The 16,788-nt window shown below is 58.8% G+C and overlaps 1 protein-coding gene across 1 annotated transcript in view; it reads right to left on the bottom strand.

Annotated features, from left to right (window-relative positions):
• The window catches only part of PTDSS2 (phosphatidylserine synthase 2), a 23,858-nt gene extending 7,070 nt beyond the window's left edge, over nt 1-16,788 (bottom strand). The window contains exons 1-3 of the mRNA XM_027051387.2: nt 16,437-16,788; nt 9,558-9,659; nt 2,056-2,138 (exon numbers count right to left, since the gene is read on the bottom strand). Of these exons, the coding sequence (XP_026907188.1) occupies nt 2,056-2,138; nt 9,558-9,659; nt 16,437-16,618 (367 nt within the window). The 5' untranslated portion in view covers nt 16,619-16,788. The remainder of the gene's footprint in view (nt 1-2,055; nt 2,139-9,557; nt 9,660-16,436) is intronic.

Here is a 16,788-nt window from a genome sequence, read left to right as displayed (position 1 = left end):
CGGGTGTGCCCCTGGTTTCCCCCAGCACCCGCCCCACCTGCCCACTCACTTTCTTCCTGCGCATCAAATCCAGCGGCCCCCGCAGCCCTCACAATATTCTGTTTACTCCAGCTTCCAGAGGGAGCCGTGCATGAAAACAGAAATTGTGAAGAGAAGGGTGCCTTTTTCACAGGCCACTTTCAACTGGAACTGTAGCCAATTCAAGTTTCCCAACAAAGCACCTTGTTTCTGGGCCAGAAAACCCTCCCCACCGTCCCCATGGACTGCTGCCCAGGACTGAGGGGACCACTTCCCATGTGCTCTGACTTGACAAGTTTGAGGCGTCCTGCCTGCCACCTGGGAGCAGGTGCCCCAGAGCAGGCCCCCGCATTCGGTAAATCACAGACCGGCAGGGAAGCCGCTCACACCAAGCGACCAAACCGAAAGGCAGGCGCAGCAGAGCCCAGCACGCAAGATGGGAGCGGGTGACCGGCACCCCAGATTGAATGGGATGCAGGGCCTCCCAGGAGCCCAGAGGCCAAGCAGCTGCCCACCGCTGTCCCATCCCAGGCTGGGCCCAGCGCCCACAAGCGACCTGCTCCGCCCCGCCTCCGTCCGCTGACTCTCCAGAACTCTTCCCGGCCGATCCAACAGGCACCCGGACTTTTGTCGGGACTTTTGGTGGCTTTTAAAGTGTTCTCTCACTCTGGCTAGTTCAGACCCTTCTGAGGCCCAGAAGACTGAGCAGGTGGGGAGCCGCAGGGCCAGGCCGTGCAGCTGCGTGCACTCACCACTGCCCCTCCGGCAGGCACCAGGCGGTGTCACCCAGTGTCAGCGTCCCAACCAGGCATCGGGGGGGGGGGGGGGGGGGCAGAGTGGCCGGTGAGACCAGCCAGCGCAGGTTCCCCAGGGCAGGTGCCCCCGGAACCGCTCGGAGTACCCGGGGACCTAGCTCACAGCCACAGCGCTCACCGACCCCTTCCCCAGGGCAGTCCGGTCACCTCCAGCACGGCCTGAAATAGTCCCGCCCTTTAAGCTGCTGCTTCTCCTCCCAGGACTTTGTGCTACACGAATGATCGGACACAGGCGATGGTACGACTGGGAAACAAACCGGAGTGCGTTCAGATGACCACCAAACGAGCAGCCATTAAATATCTAGTTGCCAAGTAAAAAATGAGTAAGGGGGTGTTTGTGTTTCCCTGAAGTAAGGAAGTCTGATATAAAACCACACACAGAGTAGGGTCCCATGTTTAAATGCTACCTGTGTACGCATGTGCAGAAACACACTAAATCTTAACAGTGGCTTCTTCCTGTGAGTGGCTTTGGTTTCTATTTTAAAATGCTTTTTGTACTTTCCAAGTATTCTACAATGAATACACACCCCTATTAAGACAGAAAAGAAACAAAGGTTCTAAGATTACAAAGGTTACTAAATTGTAACATTTCAGGAAACCAACCATGCCTTGCCCTTAGAGGCGGCCCCTCAACGAGGCTGGAGCCCTAGACACACTGGGGCTGGGGCAGGGCAGGGGGCAGGACCAGGACCAGCGGTGGGGGGGCAGGGGGCAGGACCAGGACCAGCGGTGGGGGGGCAGGGGGCAGGGGGCAGGACTAGGGGGCAGCTCGAGCATTGCTCTGCAGCTCCGAGGCCAAGGGGGTTGTTGGAACTCCCTCAACTTGGGGGTTGGGGGTTAGAGACAGGAGAACTCATTGCAGATGGCACCCAGTGAGCAGGCCAATGGCAGGGCCACCAGCTGAAGCCCATGCCGACCCTGCTGGCCAGTCCTGGGGCACCAAGGTCTGCAGAAGCAGCCCCTTGAGACACAGTGGGTGGAAGGCACACGGGGGGGGGGGGGGGGGAAGGACAGCTGCGGGACAAGGTGAGGAGCAGAGAGACGGGAGAAGGGGCTGCAGGAAACCCAGCCCTCGTCCTCAGCTGTGACAGTGTGCCCTGGCTGGCGGGAGGGGCTGGGAAGAGGAGGACAGCACATTCACACCCGGCAGCACAGACACGGAGCGACTGCTCGGGGCAGAACTATCACATGGGCACACACGGAAAGAGAAAGGGCGAGTTACCTGGATGAGGTCTGGAAAATGGCCCGTCTTTAGCTTGTGTGACTCCAAAACATAAGAAAACCAAAATACTGGCCACAATACCTCTGCAAACAAAGAACAAACAGCCCCTCAGTGTGTGTCTCCCAGGCGGGAGGTTGGGGGTAGGAGGGACCCCAGGATGCCCTCTGCAGTGACAGCCCCTGTCCCCAGGGAGGGAGGAGGCTGGGCCTCGCGGGGGCGGGGGGGGGGGGGCGCCCAGGCCAACCGCCAGAGGCAGACCCGCCCTCGGGACGAGACCCTTGGTGGAGGCTGTGCGTCGTTTAGGTTGCAAAGCGGTGCCTACTGTGTGCTTCCCATTGAAAGAGCCCCTGAAATCCCACATGTGACCACCCAGGGCACCGAGGGCCCGCCGAAGACAGAAGGATGCTAGGGTCAAAAGGCTCTCTGCTCCCGCAAGGCAAGGGCAGCACCCCCCACGCAATCCCCACAGGGCTAATTCACAACAGGACCAAGCGGACGTGCTGCAACCACAAGTGCACAGACACACAGAGACGTGCCTGCACGGGGGGGGGGGGACAGGAGCAAGGAGGACACACAGACAGCGGTGCTCACGCTCCATTCACACGGCCACCGCCCGCCCAGTGCAGGGTCTGAGGGGGGCAGTGCCGCCTGTCCCCCCCACTGCCGGCAGTCCCATGGCAGGGACGCACATTGCTGTTTGCAGCTGGGCTGCTGCCCTCCAACAAGCATGATGCAACACCACACGGGAGGCCGGAGGCGTCGGCCTGGCAGCACCTGGCCCCCCCCCCCCCCCGCTAAGAGTGCCCAGGGTCCAGGACAGGCACCGGTGAGGCCGGGCCCCACAGGACACCGCCTGCCAGCCCCTCCGCTCCTGCCCGCCCCTGTGTGGCCGGGTGTGTCCTGATCGCACCGGGCAGCATGCTGCTGTGGGTGTGCAGAGCGGTCCTGTCCCGAGTAGGACAGGCTCCCTGCTCCTGCAGGCCTCCGGACCACAGTAAGTGTGGAGGGACCGATGGACACTGGCCACTGCGCTCAGCAGGGCGGGACCCACATCCCCATCACAGGGGCTGACACAGAGGGCCCGTGAGGTGCCCACTGCTCAGGGCAGGGTGTGGGGAGGCGGGAAGTCTGCAAGGGGCTGCCTGGAGGGGCACACAGACCCCCACTAGGCAGCGCTCCCAGTGTGACACCCTCCACCCCCAGGAGAGGCCCCTCCTGGCACGACTGAGAGATAGCTTTGGAGCCACGGGTGACCCCCAGAGAAGTCACCACCAGAACAGAACGAGGGAGGTGAAGTCTCAGGGCGCCTGTGCCCCACCTGCCCTCACCAGGTCAGAGTCTCGATTCCAACCTCGGTTGTACATCTTGAGGCAGTGTTTAGGGTCACTTGGCAAGATCTGTGAGTCAGGTGAAGGATGTACAGTATCCCCCCCACTCCCTGCACCCAGGTCTGCGTTAACACCTGACGTGAGGATGGGGCGTCTGTCACAATTTACGAATCCACACCGGTACATTAACCACAGTCCACTGTTTTCAGACTTTCTCACTTTTCATCCAAAGTCCCTTTCCTGGCCCAGGACCCCACCAGGACCCCCATGACATTCGGGGTCAAAACCCCGCTGGGCTGTGACAGTGCCTCAGGCGTTGTTTTGGATGGCCTGCAGTTTGAAGACCGGTCGGGTGCTCTGGAGGACGACCCTTAGCGAATGCCATCTGCCACTTTCTGTGATTTCGATCTTGTTTTTGGGAGTAAGATCACATCACACCGACATGATCTCTGACGTCCCCTGGCTGGGACACACCTGTCAGGTGCCCTCCCTGCTCTGCTCTTGGGGGGGAGGGGTCCCTCTACACAGCCTGCACGCAAGGGCTGGGGAGCACCTATGTTTATCTGGAATTTATCTACACGGGCTACTTGTCTCTTCTCCCTCACTTTATCATTTATATTGGCACGGACTCACGGATATGCATTTTATACTTTGGATTATGATGTGGTAATAATTTATAGATTTTTTTTTTTTTTTTGCTCAAATTGTATCCATTTACCTACTTTGACCATTGGGAGCCCTTTCGATGGTCTCCTGTATCAGAGCTTTAACATAACCCCATCTGTGGGGCGTTGTGTTTTTTTCTGAGCACTTTCTTTCCGGCGCTAGACGACCCTCCCAGACCTTCCTGGCATCTCCTGCCCCAGGCCTGGGTTCAGCCATTTCTCTGGGAGCCCCAGCTCCTTCCCTGGAGGATGGTCTTGGGAGCCACGTTCTGGGGGGTGACGTGCTCCTTGCCACTGGGGCATTATAGCTTCTGGGCCTCTCGGCCGATAGTCAGAGCTGTGTGTACAAACTGTGCAAACACACAAATGAGAAAGGTTTCTCTGCGCAGCCAGCTGTACCTACGTTAAGCTAAACACGAGTTCTTACTACGTCTCCGACCACCACCCGTTACCCCAGGGCCCATCCTCCCCTCGATCCCCTGGAACCTCCCACTCAGCGGTGAGACCGTACGGGGCTCCCACCGGCCGCCGGCCTCGTACTCAGTTGTTCCACTCCAGGACGCGGGCCGCAGAATCAGAACCGGTCACCCGACCCCGCCGGGAACAACTTTGTCAACTAGAGCCCGGCGCTCGCGGGCGGGTGCCCTGCCTTGAGTCTTACGGACTCCCGCCCCTTCAGTGAGGGGGTTTCACGCGTTTGTAACACCCCGAGAGTCTGGCCACCGTCTGCATCCCTTCCTGGGTCCCCGACGTCCGAAATGATCTTTCCTTCACTTGTGAACATTAGGTTTATTCTGTGTTGTTGAGTCCTGTGCACACTGACCAACACACAGCCACAGGTCCACCATCATAGTTAGGGTACAGAACACTCAAAACACTCTCCACACTCCCCAGCGCTCTACCACTGGCTCCCCCACTGCCCTAGAAACCAGTGACCTCACCACCACTGCACCTTTACCAGAGTCACACGGTTGCAGCGTGCGTGGCCTTTCCACATAGCTTCTTTCACTTAGTAAGACGCGTCTGAGTTTCACCTACGTCTTTGCAGTGTTAAAAAGGAGACAGCAGGCCCAAAACAAAGTCACTTGGGCTGAGCCCCATGTCAGCAAAGCACGACTCAATCCCCACCCAAACAAAGTGCAGTATCGGTCCCAGGAGCGCAACCTTTAACCGGCCCACATGGGACTAGCTGGCCCGCAGCCCCCTTCTGCCCCCCTCAGGAGGGTGACCCTGCCCCAAACCATGTGGTCTCTGTTAATGACTTCCTTCACCGCCACCCTTTCGTCTTTAAAAAGCCTGGCAGAGTCCCTTCTACTGCTGGATGGGACACCGCCCATCCATCAATCACTGAACGAAGCCAACTTGATCTTTAAATTTACTTCACTTTTTGTCATCTGACAATGGCTTCGTACCTCATTTCATTTTGCTGCTTAATAACATTTCATCGTCTGGATGTGCCTGTTTCTGTTTACCCGTTTACCTACTGGAGGGCACGCTGGCCACTTCCACATTTGGACAATTAGAATAAAGCTGGTACAACATCCACGCGCAGGTTTTTGCATAGACACGAGTTTTCACTTTAATCTCGATAAATACCTACGAGTCCAATTACCGGATTCCATGGTTAGAGTAACTTTAGTTCTACAAGAGACTGTCAAACTTCTGGTGTCATCTTTGAAAACCCAAGATCGCCAGATTTTCTACTGTCTTTCCAGGAAGTTGTACAGCTTCATATTTTACACTTTGGTCTATAAACCTTCTCAATTAATTATCGTGAGAAGTGAAGAGCCCGTATCCGTCTCCTTTCTCGCAGGGAACTCTCCGCTGTTCTGGGACCGTCTGTTGAGAAGGCTCTCCCCTGATGCCTTTGCTCCTGTGCAGCGACGAGGCGACTGCATTGACGTGGGCATGTACCTGCACCCCCCGGTCCGTCCCAGCCGAACGCTCTGCCAACACCACACTGGCCTCGTCACTGCAGCCTCACAGCGAGGTCAGCTGGTGTCGTTCCTCCAGCTTTGTTCCTCCTCAGTGTTCGGAGTACGTTGTATCTCCTGTGTGTTCTAATACGCAAAGTACGTTCACGTTTTACATGTAACAACTTACGTATCTCTGTGTACACACTGTGTACACGCATGCCATCGTCCCAAATGTCGCCGACGGGTAAATGGTGACGATAGGGTGAAGCCCATCCACACAGCATACACCCCCAGCAATCCTGCCCCACCGATGGACACCGCAACGCGGACGTCACGAGACCATCATGCCCAGTGGAAGAAGCCAGACACAGTGTGCAGGGTGGGTGACTCCGTGTACACAAAACGGTACAGGAGACAAGAGGAACCTGTGGGGACAGACGGCCCGTGCGGAGGGCTGTATCTCCACAGGTCTGTGCATCTGTGGAAACTCACTGAGCCGTGCTCTGGTTAGACACATGTTGCATTAAATTACTGGTCGATAAACTTGACTTCAAGAGAAAAACCAAACCTACTCCCCCAAAGTAACAGGACTTGTTAGACCCATAAAAAGAACAATACACACAAGCTGAAATGGAGAGCTTACAGAACACAAGCCAATTTCCTACTTTTTTAACGATGTACTCATTGGATTTTTTTTAACAGTAAGCATAATTTTTAGAAGCTCTTCCTTTACACAAGACATAAGCCCGAGCGCATCAAAAGCTCTGATGTGCTACCAAGGGGCGGGGCTGGGGCTGGGGGGCTGCCCGGAAGTGCCAGCCTCAGCCAGGCAGGGGTGCTGAGCTGGGGGCGGGCTGTGTGCTCATGTGTCCACACACCCAGGAGATCCTGGGAAGCAGCAGCAGAGCCACGGGTGGCGCGAGAATGGGGCTGAAGCAAGGCCTCCAGGGACGAGCCAGGAGTAGGTTCCAGGCACCACGTGCAGAATTACGGGGCCAGGAAGGTGGCTCTTCTCTGTCCCAGGAAGGACAGAGACTGTGAGCTATGAAGACCTCCAGTGTCCCCAGGACACATAACTTCAGAGCAGCAAAGTGTCCAGGAGCCCTCACATCCCCACATCCCTCAAGGCCTCTCCTTCAGTGACCGTGCACAGGGGCTGCTGGGCGAGGGCCCAGGCACCTGCTGCTCACTGTCCCAGCCACTCGCGTGCAGGGGCAGCTCAGGAAAGGAGCCGGCACAGGGCCAAGAGGTGGGACGTGCCCCCGGGTCTAGGCTGGAGGGGCTCCCTGGCAGGCGTCCGATGAGTCAGAACCCAGGCCTTGCCCTTGGAGGGCACTCCGAGGGTGCCCTGCGTGGGCCCACTGTGGCTGGGGTTGTGCCCTACCTGTGACAACTCTTTCCTGGTGTCATTGGAACTGCTCACTTCTGGCCTGACCCCACAGCCAAGGGGGCACACCTCTTAAATGTGACCAAGTCCCGCTTTCTTTCTGGTCTCTGCCCATCTGGGCCCAGCAGACACCTGGCACTAACAGACAAAGGCACAGAGAAGGCCACCTTCTACTAGGAAATGCCCGCTGAGCACACTCGGGCTCCCACCACAGCCTCCCTGTCTCCTACATCCACAGGTTCAGTGTCCCTGATGAGGGACCCGCCACAGTGAGGGCAACCTGGGGCCCCCCAGAAGGGCCAAGCTCCCTCTACTTCTGGACCCCATCACGCACACACACTGCACCGAGCAGCCCCCCTGCACCAGTGGGACACCAAGTAACGGGCAGTGCCGTGTGCAGACATGCTGGGCCCCAGGCTGACACCCAGGGCTCAGGAAACAAGAGATAGACCCGGCAAAGCCACCCGGGGGACAGCGTGAGAGATGCTGGAAGGCGGCCCACAGGGCGTGCAACCAGGAGCCAGGGACACGGCGCAGGGAGGGCGCAGGGGCAGAGCCCCCACCCTCTGGCTGTGGCCTGAGAGACAAACTGGGGGCTCTGAAGCGCGTGCCCTCATGGGCGGCCGGACACACCGCTGAGAGAGCACCCGGCGTCCTCACGGGCTACTGATGCCTGAGAGCAAAGAACTGTGCTCAGGACGCACTTCTGGGCCGGCGCTAACACCCCTACTTTACAAGCCTGGCCCCACCAACCAAATCTGACCTCCGGTCCTCCGGCGCTGCCCTCTGCCTCTGTCCCTGCCCTGGTGCCCGTCACACCAGGCCAAGTGGGTCAGAGTTGCAACAGGGGCTTCCTGAGCCTGGGGGAGTCCATCCAGTGCAGAAACCTCACGGGAATCTGCTCTAAAACCAGCCAATCTTCCTCACACACTTCTGAGAGTGGCCTCAGAATCCGTGGGATTCCAGCAAGGGACACAACCGGCCAGCGAGTCTGGAAATAATACGGCAAAGGCAGTCTACCCGCTTCCCGACCCTCACAACGGCATCACGCCCGAGAAGCCCACTTAAAATTTTCCAAAAGCAGCAGTATCAGAGCTCAGTACGGCTCTGCACACACAAACCTGTACACTCTCAGATGCCCAAACTCACAGGCTCTGTGGTCCCGTGATTTATAATAAGAAACACTTGGCCTCCACCCCGCCCCGCCCCTGGCACAAAGCCCCTAAAACCGCAGGGATTTCTGAAGGGCTAAAGGTTTCTTGTGTTATGTTACTGAGGCGCGTCTCGGACCCTCACCTGAGGGTGAGGACTGGCCGCCAGGAGAACCAGCCGCGGGACTGGAGGGCTGGAACTCTCTGTCCCACCCCCTGACCTCCGGGGATGGGAGAGGCGCTGAAGGCTGAGTCAAATCACCAAAGGCGATGGGACAGTCACTCATCCTCCACAAGACCCAGGGCACCAAGTTTTGAGAACTTCTGGGTTGGTGAACAGGTGGAGGTCGGGGGAGAGTGGTGTGCCTGAAGGGGGCACGGACGCCCCAAGCCCTCAGACCTCGCCCCGGGCACCTCTCACCCTTGGCTGTCCCTCACTTACTTCCTTTTTAATCAACCGGTGATCTAGCAACACGCTTCCCCGAGTTCTGTGAGTCGCTCTAGCAAATTAATAGTACCAAGAAGGGGGTCACAGAAACCTCTGATTTGCAGCCATTCGGTCAGAAGCACCGGTGACAACTGGGGCATATGGCTGGCACCTGCAGGGGTGATGGGGGGTGATCTTGCAGGACTGAGCTGAACCGTAGGACACTCAGGCAGGGTCCAGGGCACTGCTGGTGGGATGTGTAGGGAAACCATCCCTCCCGCCAGAACTAGTGACCAGGACCCCTCTTGGGCTCCACCCCTGGAGGCGCTGAGGCACATTCTGGTCTGTTACTCGTGCGAATCCCTCACTGGCTGCAGGTCCACGAGGGGCAGCACCCTCAGGAGTCCTGAGACAGGTGGAGGAGGGGTAAACACAGCACAGAGCTCCAGGAGGCAGCCTGGGAGGGACGCTTCAGGCACACGCAGCGGGGACACCGGGAGCCCAGCCAGCCCGCGAGTGGATACTGGCCCCGCGAGCCACAGGCCAGCCCGCGGAGAGCAGGGACCCGCCCCCCCGCCGACCCAAGCACGCCAGGTGCCTGCACCCGCCAGGCCGGGGGCCGTGTTACCTCTTGGTGTTATAGGCCGTGTCCCGAGGCGTCTCCTCCAGCAGAGTCACGTAGACAAGCACACAGGTGAGGATGAAGAGCACCGTCAGGGTGTGGGCGCGCCTGAAACCCAAACACACGGCTGGCGTCAGAGCCCGGAGCGCTACCGCACCTGGGACGCGCGGGCACGGCCGCAGCTCGGAAACCCCGGCTGGGAGCCGGCGGCCGGGCGGGAAGAGCGGTGGCGCGGTGGGCGCCGCGGGCTGTGGCTCAGAGGAAGCGGCGGCCCTGCTGGGTCCGGGGTGGAGGCAGCGGGCAGCAGGTAAACGCGGCGGTTTCCACTGAGCACGATACGACCAGCCTCACAATTCGTGAAGCGACCACATCCGAGAGCTCCGAAAGGACAGCCCAGGAACTCGGAGAGGGACCCCCGGACCCAAAGCGAGACGGTGCGTGTCCGCCGCGGAGAGACACGGGCTCCGGCCCCGTCCGTGAGCCAGCGGACAGCCTCCCCGGGAAACAGGGTCCGCACCGGGCAGGCGCCCAGACTGCGGGGCGAGCGGCCGATGCCGAGACTCCAGACACTACCCTGGCTCTCTGCATCTAACACCTGCGAGTGCTTGGAGAGGACGCGACCCCTCCACGCCTCGTGTCCTGATCTCGGAGTGAGGATGCTTCCACATCCAGCACAAACGTCTTTCAGGAACGAACTGAACACTCTCTGGGCAGGAAAGATGAGACAGTAAGGAGAGAAGCAGGGCTGCTCCAAGAGCGCTGCCGGAGGAAGAGAGAAACCAGGCTACCGCAAACGGTAAAAGGGCAAGAGAAACGGCGAAACAGACTGTTCTCCGCCCCAGCTCTTCGAAACGTGTCCGCCCACGGCAAGCGGCCACTGTACCGCCGTGACGGGGCCGCCGTGGCCGAAGGAGACGCTGCACGGATCAACATGGACTCCGTGTGGCAGATGTGGTCTCCCGGACGCGGAGACCGGGAAGCAGAGAAGGCTCACTGCATCCCTGCGGCAACAGCGGAGACGTAGCCCAAACCGACACATCGGCTGGGGGGGGGGGGGGGGGGGGGCACATAACCCACCCGAGGCGCAGAGGGGACGGGGACGGAAGCAGAGACCGGAAACCGGCAGACCCCGCTGCAGACTCATCACTAACTGACCGGACATCCCTAAAACACCTGGATGATGGAGACTGTGCCACACACAATACCGCTCGGCTGTGGGGGCCTCAGGCACGCCGGGAGGCCCGTCTCCGGGACGCACGCACCACACGACCCCACTTACGTGGCCTTCTCCAAGGCCAAGCTATGATGACAGAGACCGGGCCAGAGGCTGGAGTGAGGTCCTGTTCTGTGCCTGGCCCGTGACGGCAGTTCCAGGAAGCTACGCGCACCAAAGCTACAAACAGATTCACTGTACAGCAACTTACAACAAAACGCTACAAATCGACCGTTGTTGGTGCAAGGTCAGGATCCAGGGAAGCATGCCGGGAGAGCCGGAGTGGTCTACAGGGCACGGGGCAGAACGCCCGTCCCGTGTACCTCCGAGAAGACACCACCCAGAGACCAGCACAGGTAAGGTGCACAGAGCAAGAACCCGCTGGGCCCAATTCCTGTCCCAGGAGTTCTCAACGGGTTTCTCCAAAGGGTGCATGTTTCCGAAGTGGCAAGTTGTTTCCCCACCAGTGACAGGTCGGTCCAAGGGGGCTCCAGGCCTCCAGAACTGGGAGAATGCCCACAGCAGGCAGACCGACAGTGTGCGGGGTTCATGGGAGCACTTGCTGGGAGCCATCTGCCTAGGAAAGGGACAGGACTGTCCCAGGGGCCTGGCCATGGGCCTGCGCGGCCACCTGGCCCAGAGGGTTCCCAGCAAGGCAAGTGTCTATGAGAAAAGGGATGGGAAGGAGCCCCAGCCTCAGGGAAGAAGGAGAGTAAACTAGATTAACAGCCCACAAACTGGCATCAGACTTGCAGAAGGAAAAACAAGCTAGTCAGTTTGAGGAGAGACGACCACATGGTCTGGAAGAGACCCGAGGGGCAAAGGGGGCAAAGGGAACACCTCGTTGATGCGCTGTGGCCCAGGACCCGTCCACGCGGCTTCAGGGACATCAGGACGCCAAGGTGCTGTGCAGGGGCCGCTGGGCACCCCCCACCCCTCCACGCACAGGCACCGGGTCCTGCCAGGATCTGAGAAACACACAGCACGAGAGGCACCCTGCAGGTGCCCCACCGAAACCGCACCTCTGGAACACAGAAGCTTTTGTCCCAGGACTTAAAAAATGGCTTCAACCCTCTGGCTTCTTTCGTATTAATTTCCACAAACACGATAATCTTCCTATCGTTTCTCTGGGCTAAGACACCTTCCCTGAGGAGCCCCAGACAGCTCCAGTCACAGATCTTTCCATCCTCCGAAAAAACACAAGGATTATCTGAAAACGAAAAACAACTTTTTGTCCTTTGAAATAAATGTTCCCACTGGCACTCGGTCAGTCACCCCCGGCCCTGTGGAAACAGGAATAAGGAATAAGTAGGCCTCCCTCTGTCCCATCCGAGGCAGGAAGGAGCACAAAGTCCAGGACCCAGAGGTAGAGCACAGGGCACCAAAGTCTCACAGAACAACAGACTTCAGAACTGCTAAGGTCAAGTGCTACTAGAAAGTAAAATTTTTATTACTAAATTATGATGAAATGCATCTTTACGAAGGCTCCCTCCTTCTGTACAGCAAGGGGACCTGAGCAGATGCTTTTCCAAAGACACAATGGCCAACAGACACGTGGAAAGGTGCTCGACGGCACTCATTATCGGGGAAATGCAAATCAAAACCAGTGAGCTGTCACCTGACACCTGTCGGAATGACTAGCGTCAAAAAGACAAACCACCAGTGTCGGAGAGGATGAGGAGGAGGGGACCCCATGCGCTGCCGGTGGTGCGAACTGGTGCAGCCTCTGCAAACAGTATGGAGGTTCCTCGAGGAACGAGAATAACGTTGCCATTAAGACTCAGTCATCCCACCACCGGGGACTGGAGGGAACAAGACGCCAAGGTGGAAAGACACACGCTCCCCTAGGGAACTGCTGCGTTACTCAAACAGCCCAAGTGCCCACCGAATGGACGGAAAGGAATGTTACCCAGCCACACCCAGGAATGAAATCTTGCCATCGGCAACCCAGGTGGCCCTCGAGGGCATCGTGCTAAAATCAGTCGGAGAAAGACAAACACCACGTGATCGTGATCTCTCCTACGTGTGCAATCTAGACACAAAACCCAAACTCACAGGTAGATACAGAGGCACTCTGGATGAAGGCAGAAACGTAGGTGCAGACCACCTGCTGCCAGGAAGACGAAGTGGGGTTTGCATGGTCAGGACTCAATCCCTGACACAGCAGTCACTACAGGCAGCCGGCAGTGGTAAAGGGGAATGCCAGGTCGGCGCCCAGGAGACAGAATGCCGAGAATTCTTTCAGACCACCGCTCAATCCACGGCCTGTGCTTTCCTCCCATTTTTCCCTGTGAAGTCTACGTTTCCTGCTCTGACAGTTTTCCCTGGAGAGGCAATGGGGCACAGTGGGAAAACACGGATTTTGGTCATCAGCTTTGCCACTCAGTAGACTTGCGGTCTTGAGCAGCTTTCTTCGTCTTTCAGAGCACCATTTCCACGTGTGGAACACTCGGGGAGACCTCCTGTCCCTCCCAGACGCCCCCTGTCCCACCTCCCTGGTACTGGGAAGACCAGCATATCCTGTGGGTTAATGGCTAATAGAGAACTCAGGGAGCTCTGAGCGGCCGTAAATCCCGTGACTCTCCAGTCACTCAGCAAGGGCGAGGGCGTGAGGACAGCTGGCTCCCTGCCACAATGAGTGGAAAATACCCAGCTGTCAGTCCCTCTCTCGAGATGACCACGCTCATTATGCCAAGTGGGCAGGAAGGCAGGCCCGCCAAACCAATTAGAGAAAACATGAAGGTGTGGCTGGCACACTGAGAGCACAAGGCAGCCTCGGCCAGGAAAGGCCAAGACCAGAGGGCCTGCCCCAGGTGTGCCAGAAGTGCCTGGGGCCATGACACTGACCCTCCCCGGCTGCTGATCAACATGACCAAAGGGGAATCCGCTGCAGAGTCAAGCTTTCCAGATCCGGGCAGAGGTGGCAAACCCCTACCCCACAATGACTGAGAAAGGCGTTTTCCAGAACCTGGGGTACTGAGATCACCCCTGTGCACTCTTGCTGCTACTATCGGACGCTGTGGACAAGAGTCCTAGGGTCGCCGAGAGTGCTCACCCAAGGCCCAGTGTTACAAGACACAAGCACACGGCAAGCACTCCCACAACATCACAACCGTCCCTCCCCTCCCTGCTTTAGGAGCTGGTTAGGAAGTGTGCCAATCCGGTGGCAATTCACCCACCTTCCACCCACGGGTGGCAGCGTTCGGTAGCACCTCTCCAGGACATCAAATCTCCAAGTGGCTCCCAGATAATCTTTAGAAAACGAGGGCTAACACATCTTTGTGCCGTTCCTCTGAGTCTGCGGTCCTGCTTCCCCCTGGATGTTCTGCACCAGAGGACCACCACAACCAGTAGAAGACTTGGTGTCCTTGCCACCACAGACCCCGGCAGTCCTCACGCCCGCCCCCTTGGGCCTGTTTCCGGGAGGCCAGCCTCAAGCTCCAAGGCGTAGGCAAACCCTGAACCGAATTACACAGCCCCTGGCCGACAAGGGAAAACAAAGACACTCCAGAGTCCTCCTACGTGGCCGTGCACAGCACCGTCACTGGGCATCTTTGGGGAAAACCCTAAAACTAAGGTTTCAAATCCTGCAGAAGTTCCTTTGAGTAATTCTGGAACAAAAAAATCATTTCCACAAATACTAACTTTTAATCTCTACAGGAGGTTTTGTACCATTCGTTACTAAAACTCTCTCAAACACAAAATAAAAGTTTTCAAAACCGTAACACATCAAGTCAGTGAGGAGAGACTAAAAAGGTGGCGAGTGGCTAAGCTCTACAGGTAAGAATGAGTAATTCTCACCAAGCAGGCATCTGGTTACCTGCCAGGAGAAATGAGAAGTTCCTTCCCCTATACAGGTGAGGGGGGGCCTGGGACGCAGCAAGGGCCTGCACGGACCACAGAGCACAGCACCCCTCACACCCGCGGTGGGGAGGCAGGAGCCATCCACCCAGGAGATCCACGAGGCAGGCCCCTGAAGCTAGCCAGCCCTGTCGCACTTCCTCCTGGAAAGCCTTCCAGGCCCCCAGCAGCCCTCCTCATAGGTAAACTCGGCTATAGCAGGCACCTGTGTGTCCAGTACCCGACTGACCAAGCACCTTTGTGCATAGGACCCGAGGGCTGTCGTGGGCGTCTGCCTTTCACTGCATGAGGTGAGGCGTGTGCTCCCCGGTTCCTGCTGGTGCATCCCCTTCAGCCAGTTTATCTCGTGATTCTGAGGCCCCAGGCTTACGCCAAAGTCTAAGCTTCCTGTTTGGTTCTCTGCTGCAGTCCCTAGAACAGCAACGGGCACCCAGTTGGGGCCCCCAAATATGTGCACGAGCAGGAAACAAGGACAGCCGCCGTGTCCTAGGATGAAGCCCTCCCTCCTGCAGCCCGAAGGGGCGTGCTCACAGACACAGCTGGTGGAGAGGCCTGGCCTGCATGCCGCAGGCCCAGCAGGTCCAAGAGTGCTCCGGTCTCTAGCTCAGGGGCCACAACGCCCTGGATGAGGCATGCCATCCCTGTCTCGCTCCCACGGGCTCCGAGGCCACCTGAATGCACCGTGTCCCCAAAGCAAGGCTGAAAGCCAACCCTGCACGGCAGCTGCCAGCACCCACAGGGAAGACACCAACTTCGTCCAGATGCAGGGCTGCAGCCCTATCAACACCCACCACCACCCTGTACCTCTCCTGAATCCGATAAAAACCACGACACCCATTCGGCCCCACGCGCGCCTCCTCTTCGGTTTCTGCCCCTGCGGCGGCACCCTCCCCTGAAACATCCAATTACTCCCGTCAGGCTCTCCGCATTCCCCGATCAGACCTTCCGTGACAATCCCACAGTTCGGTTCTCTGAAAAGCTGCCTCCACGTGGCATTCCCTTTGCAGCTGGAGGCCACATCTACCTCCCTGTCCCCCAGGGCCTACCGCAGGCCTCAAATGCAGGCACTGTCTTCTTGACAGGAACTTAGCATCCAGCAAAGAAAACCAAACCCCAGCCCTCAAGAAGCATGCTGTCTAGTACACGGGGTTTCTCTCTCTTACAGAGCAGCAAGGAGGCTGGGGAAGGTGAAGGGCTAATCCAAGGTCACAGAGCCATGTGGCGTAGGAGCCACGCCTGGGACCTCACATACAGAAGTGCCCAATTCAGCATAAAGCAAGAGCGTGAACTCTTCCAACACAGGCTCCGGGCGGGGGGAGCGGTCAGGAATGCTCCCGGGGGCCTCTCCCTCCCCAACACCCGTTGAGGCAGACTGCGGGCAGCCTGACGCCGGGGCCTGGCTTGCAGACAGCGGTACGGGGGTCGAAGAGCAGGCTCCGCGAGAAGCCCCTGAAAAGAGACAGAACCCTTATTTGACAAACAGCCGCTCAACTCCTGGCACGTGGGAAGGTGCTCGCGCTAACGTTACTGCTACGCGCTGGGGGGAGAAGCCGATTCCGCACGACGCAGGCGCTGCGAAGAAACAAGATGACAGCGGGCACAGGTGAATTTGGGACAGGAAAAGCCTCTCCGACATGACTCTGGAGCCTACTCCTCCCGGGATATGGGGCAGGGGTCACAGGTGCCGGGCGCGACCGCCGCGAGGGACCAGCCGCGGCCGGGCGGGTCTCGGAGGCGCCCCTCCACCCCAGCACGACGTGCCCATCACCCTCGCGCCCCCCGGGGCCCCACCGCCGACCGCCGCCCCTCACCAGAAAAAGGTGTTGGTGCCGTCGTCGTAGACCTCGGACTCCGTGCTGCGGCGGCCCGCGCCCGGCCCGCTCGCTCGGCCTGCGGTCGCGCCGTCGGGCGGCTCCTCCAGCGAGGCCTTGCCCGCCGGCACAGGGGACCCCTGCCGCGGTCCCCCCGCGCCTCTGCGATCACCCCTCCGCATGGCGCCAGCCCAGCCGCTCCGCCCCGCGCCTTGACCCCACGCACAGCGGGTCACCGCGAGGGCGCGCTGCGCACGGCGCGAGGAGCGCCGGGAAGGGGTCGCGGCGCTCCCACGGCGGGGTCTTGGGAGAGCAGGGGTTGGGGGCGGCTAGGAAAGGGTGGGCGGTGCCT

Source organism: Acinonyx jubatus, chromosome D1 (genome assembly GCF_027475565.1).
Source record: "Acinonyx jubatus isolate Ajub_Pintada_27869175 chromosome D1, VMU_Ajub_asm_v1.0, whole genome shotgun sequence".
NCBI classification, from domain to species: Eukaryota; Metazoa; Chordata; class Mammalia; order Carnivora; family Felidae; genus Acinonyx; species Acinonyx jubatus.
This window is presented reverse-complemented; position numbering and strand designations above follow the sequence as displayed.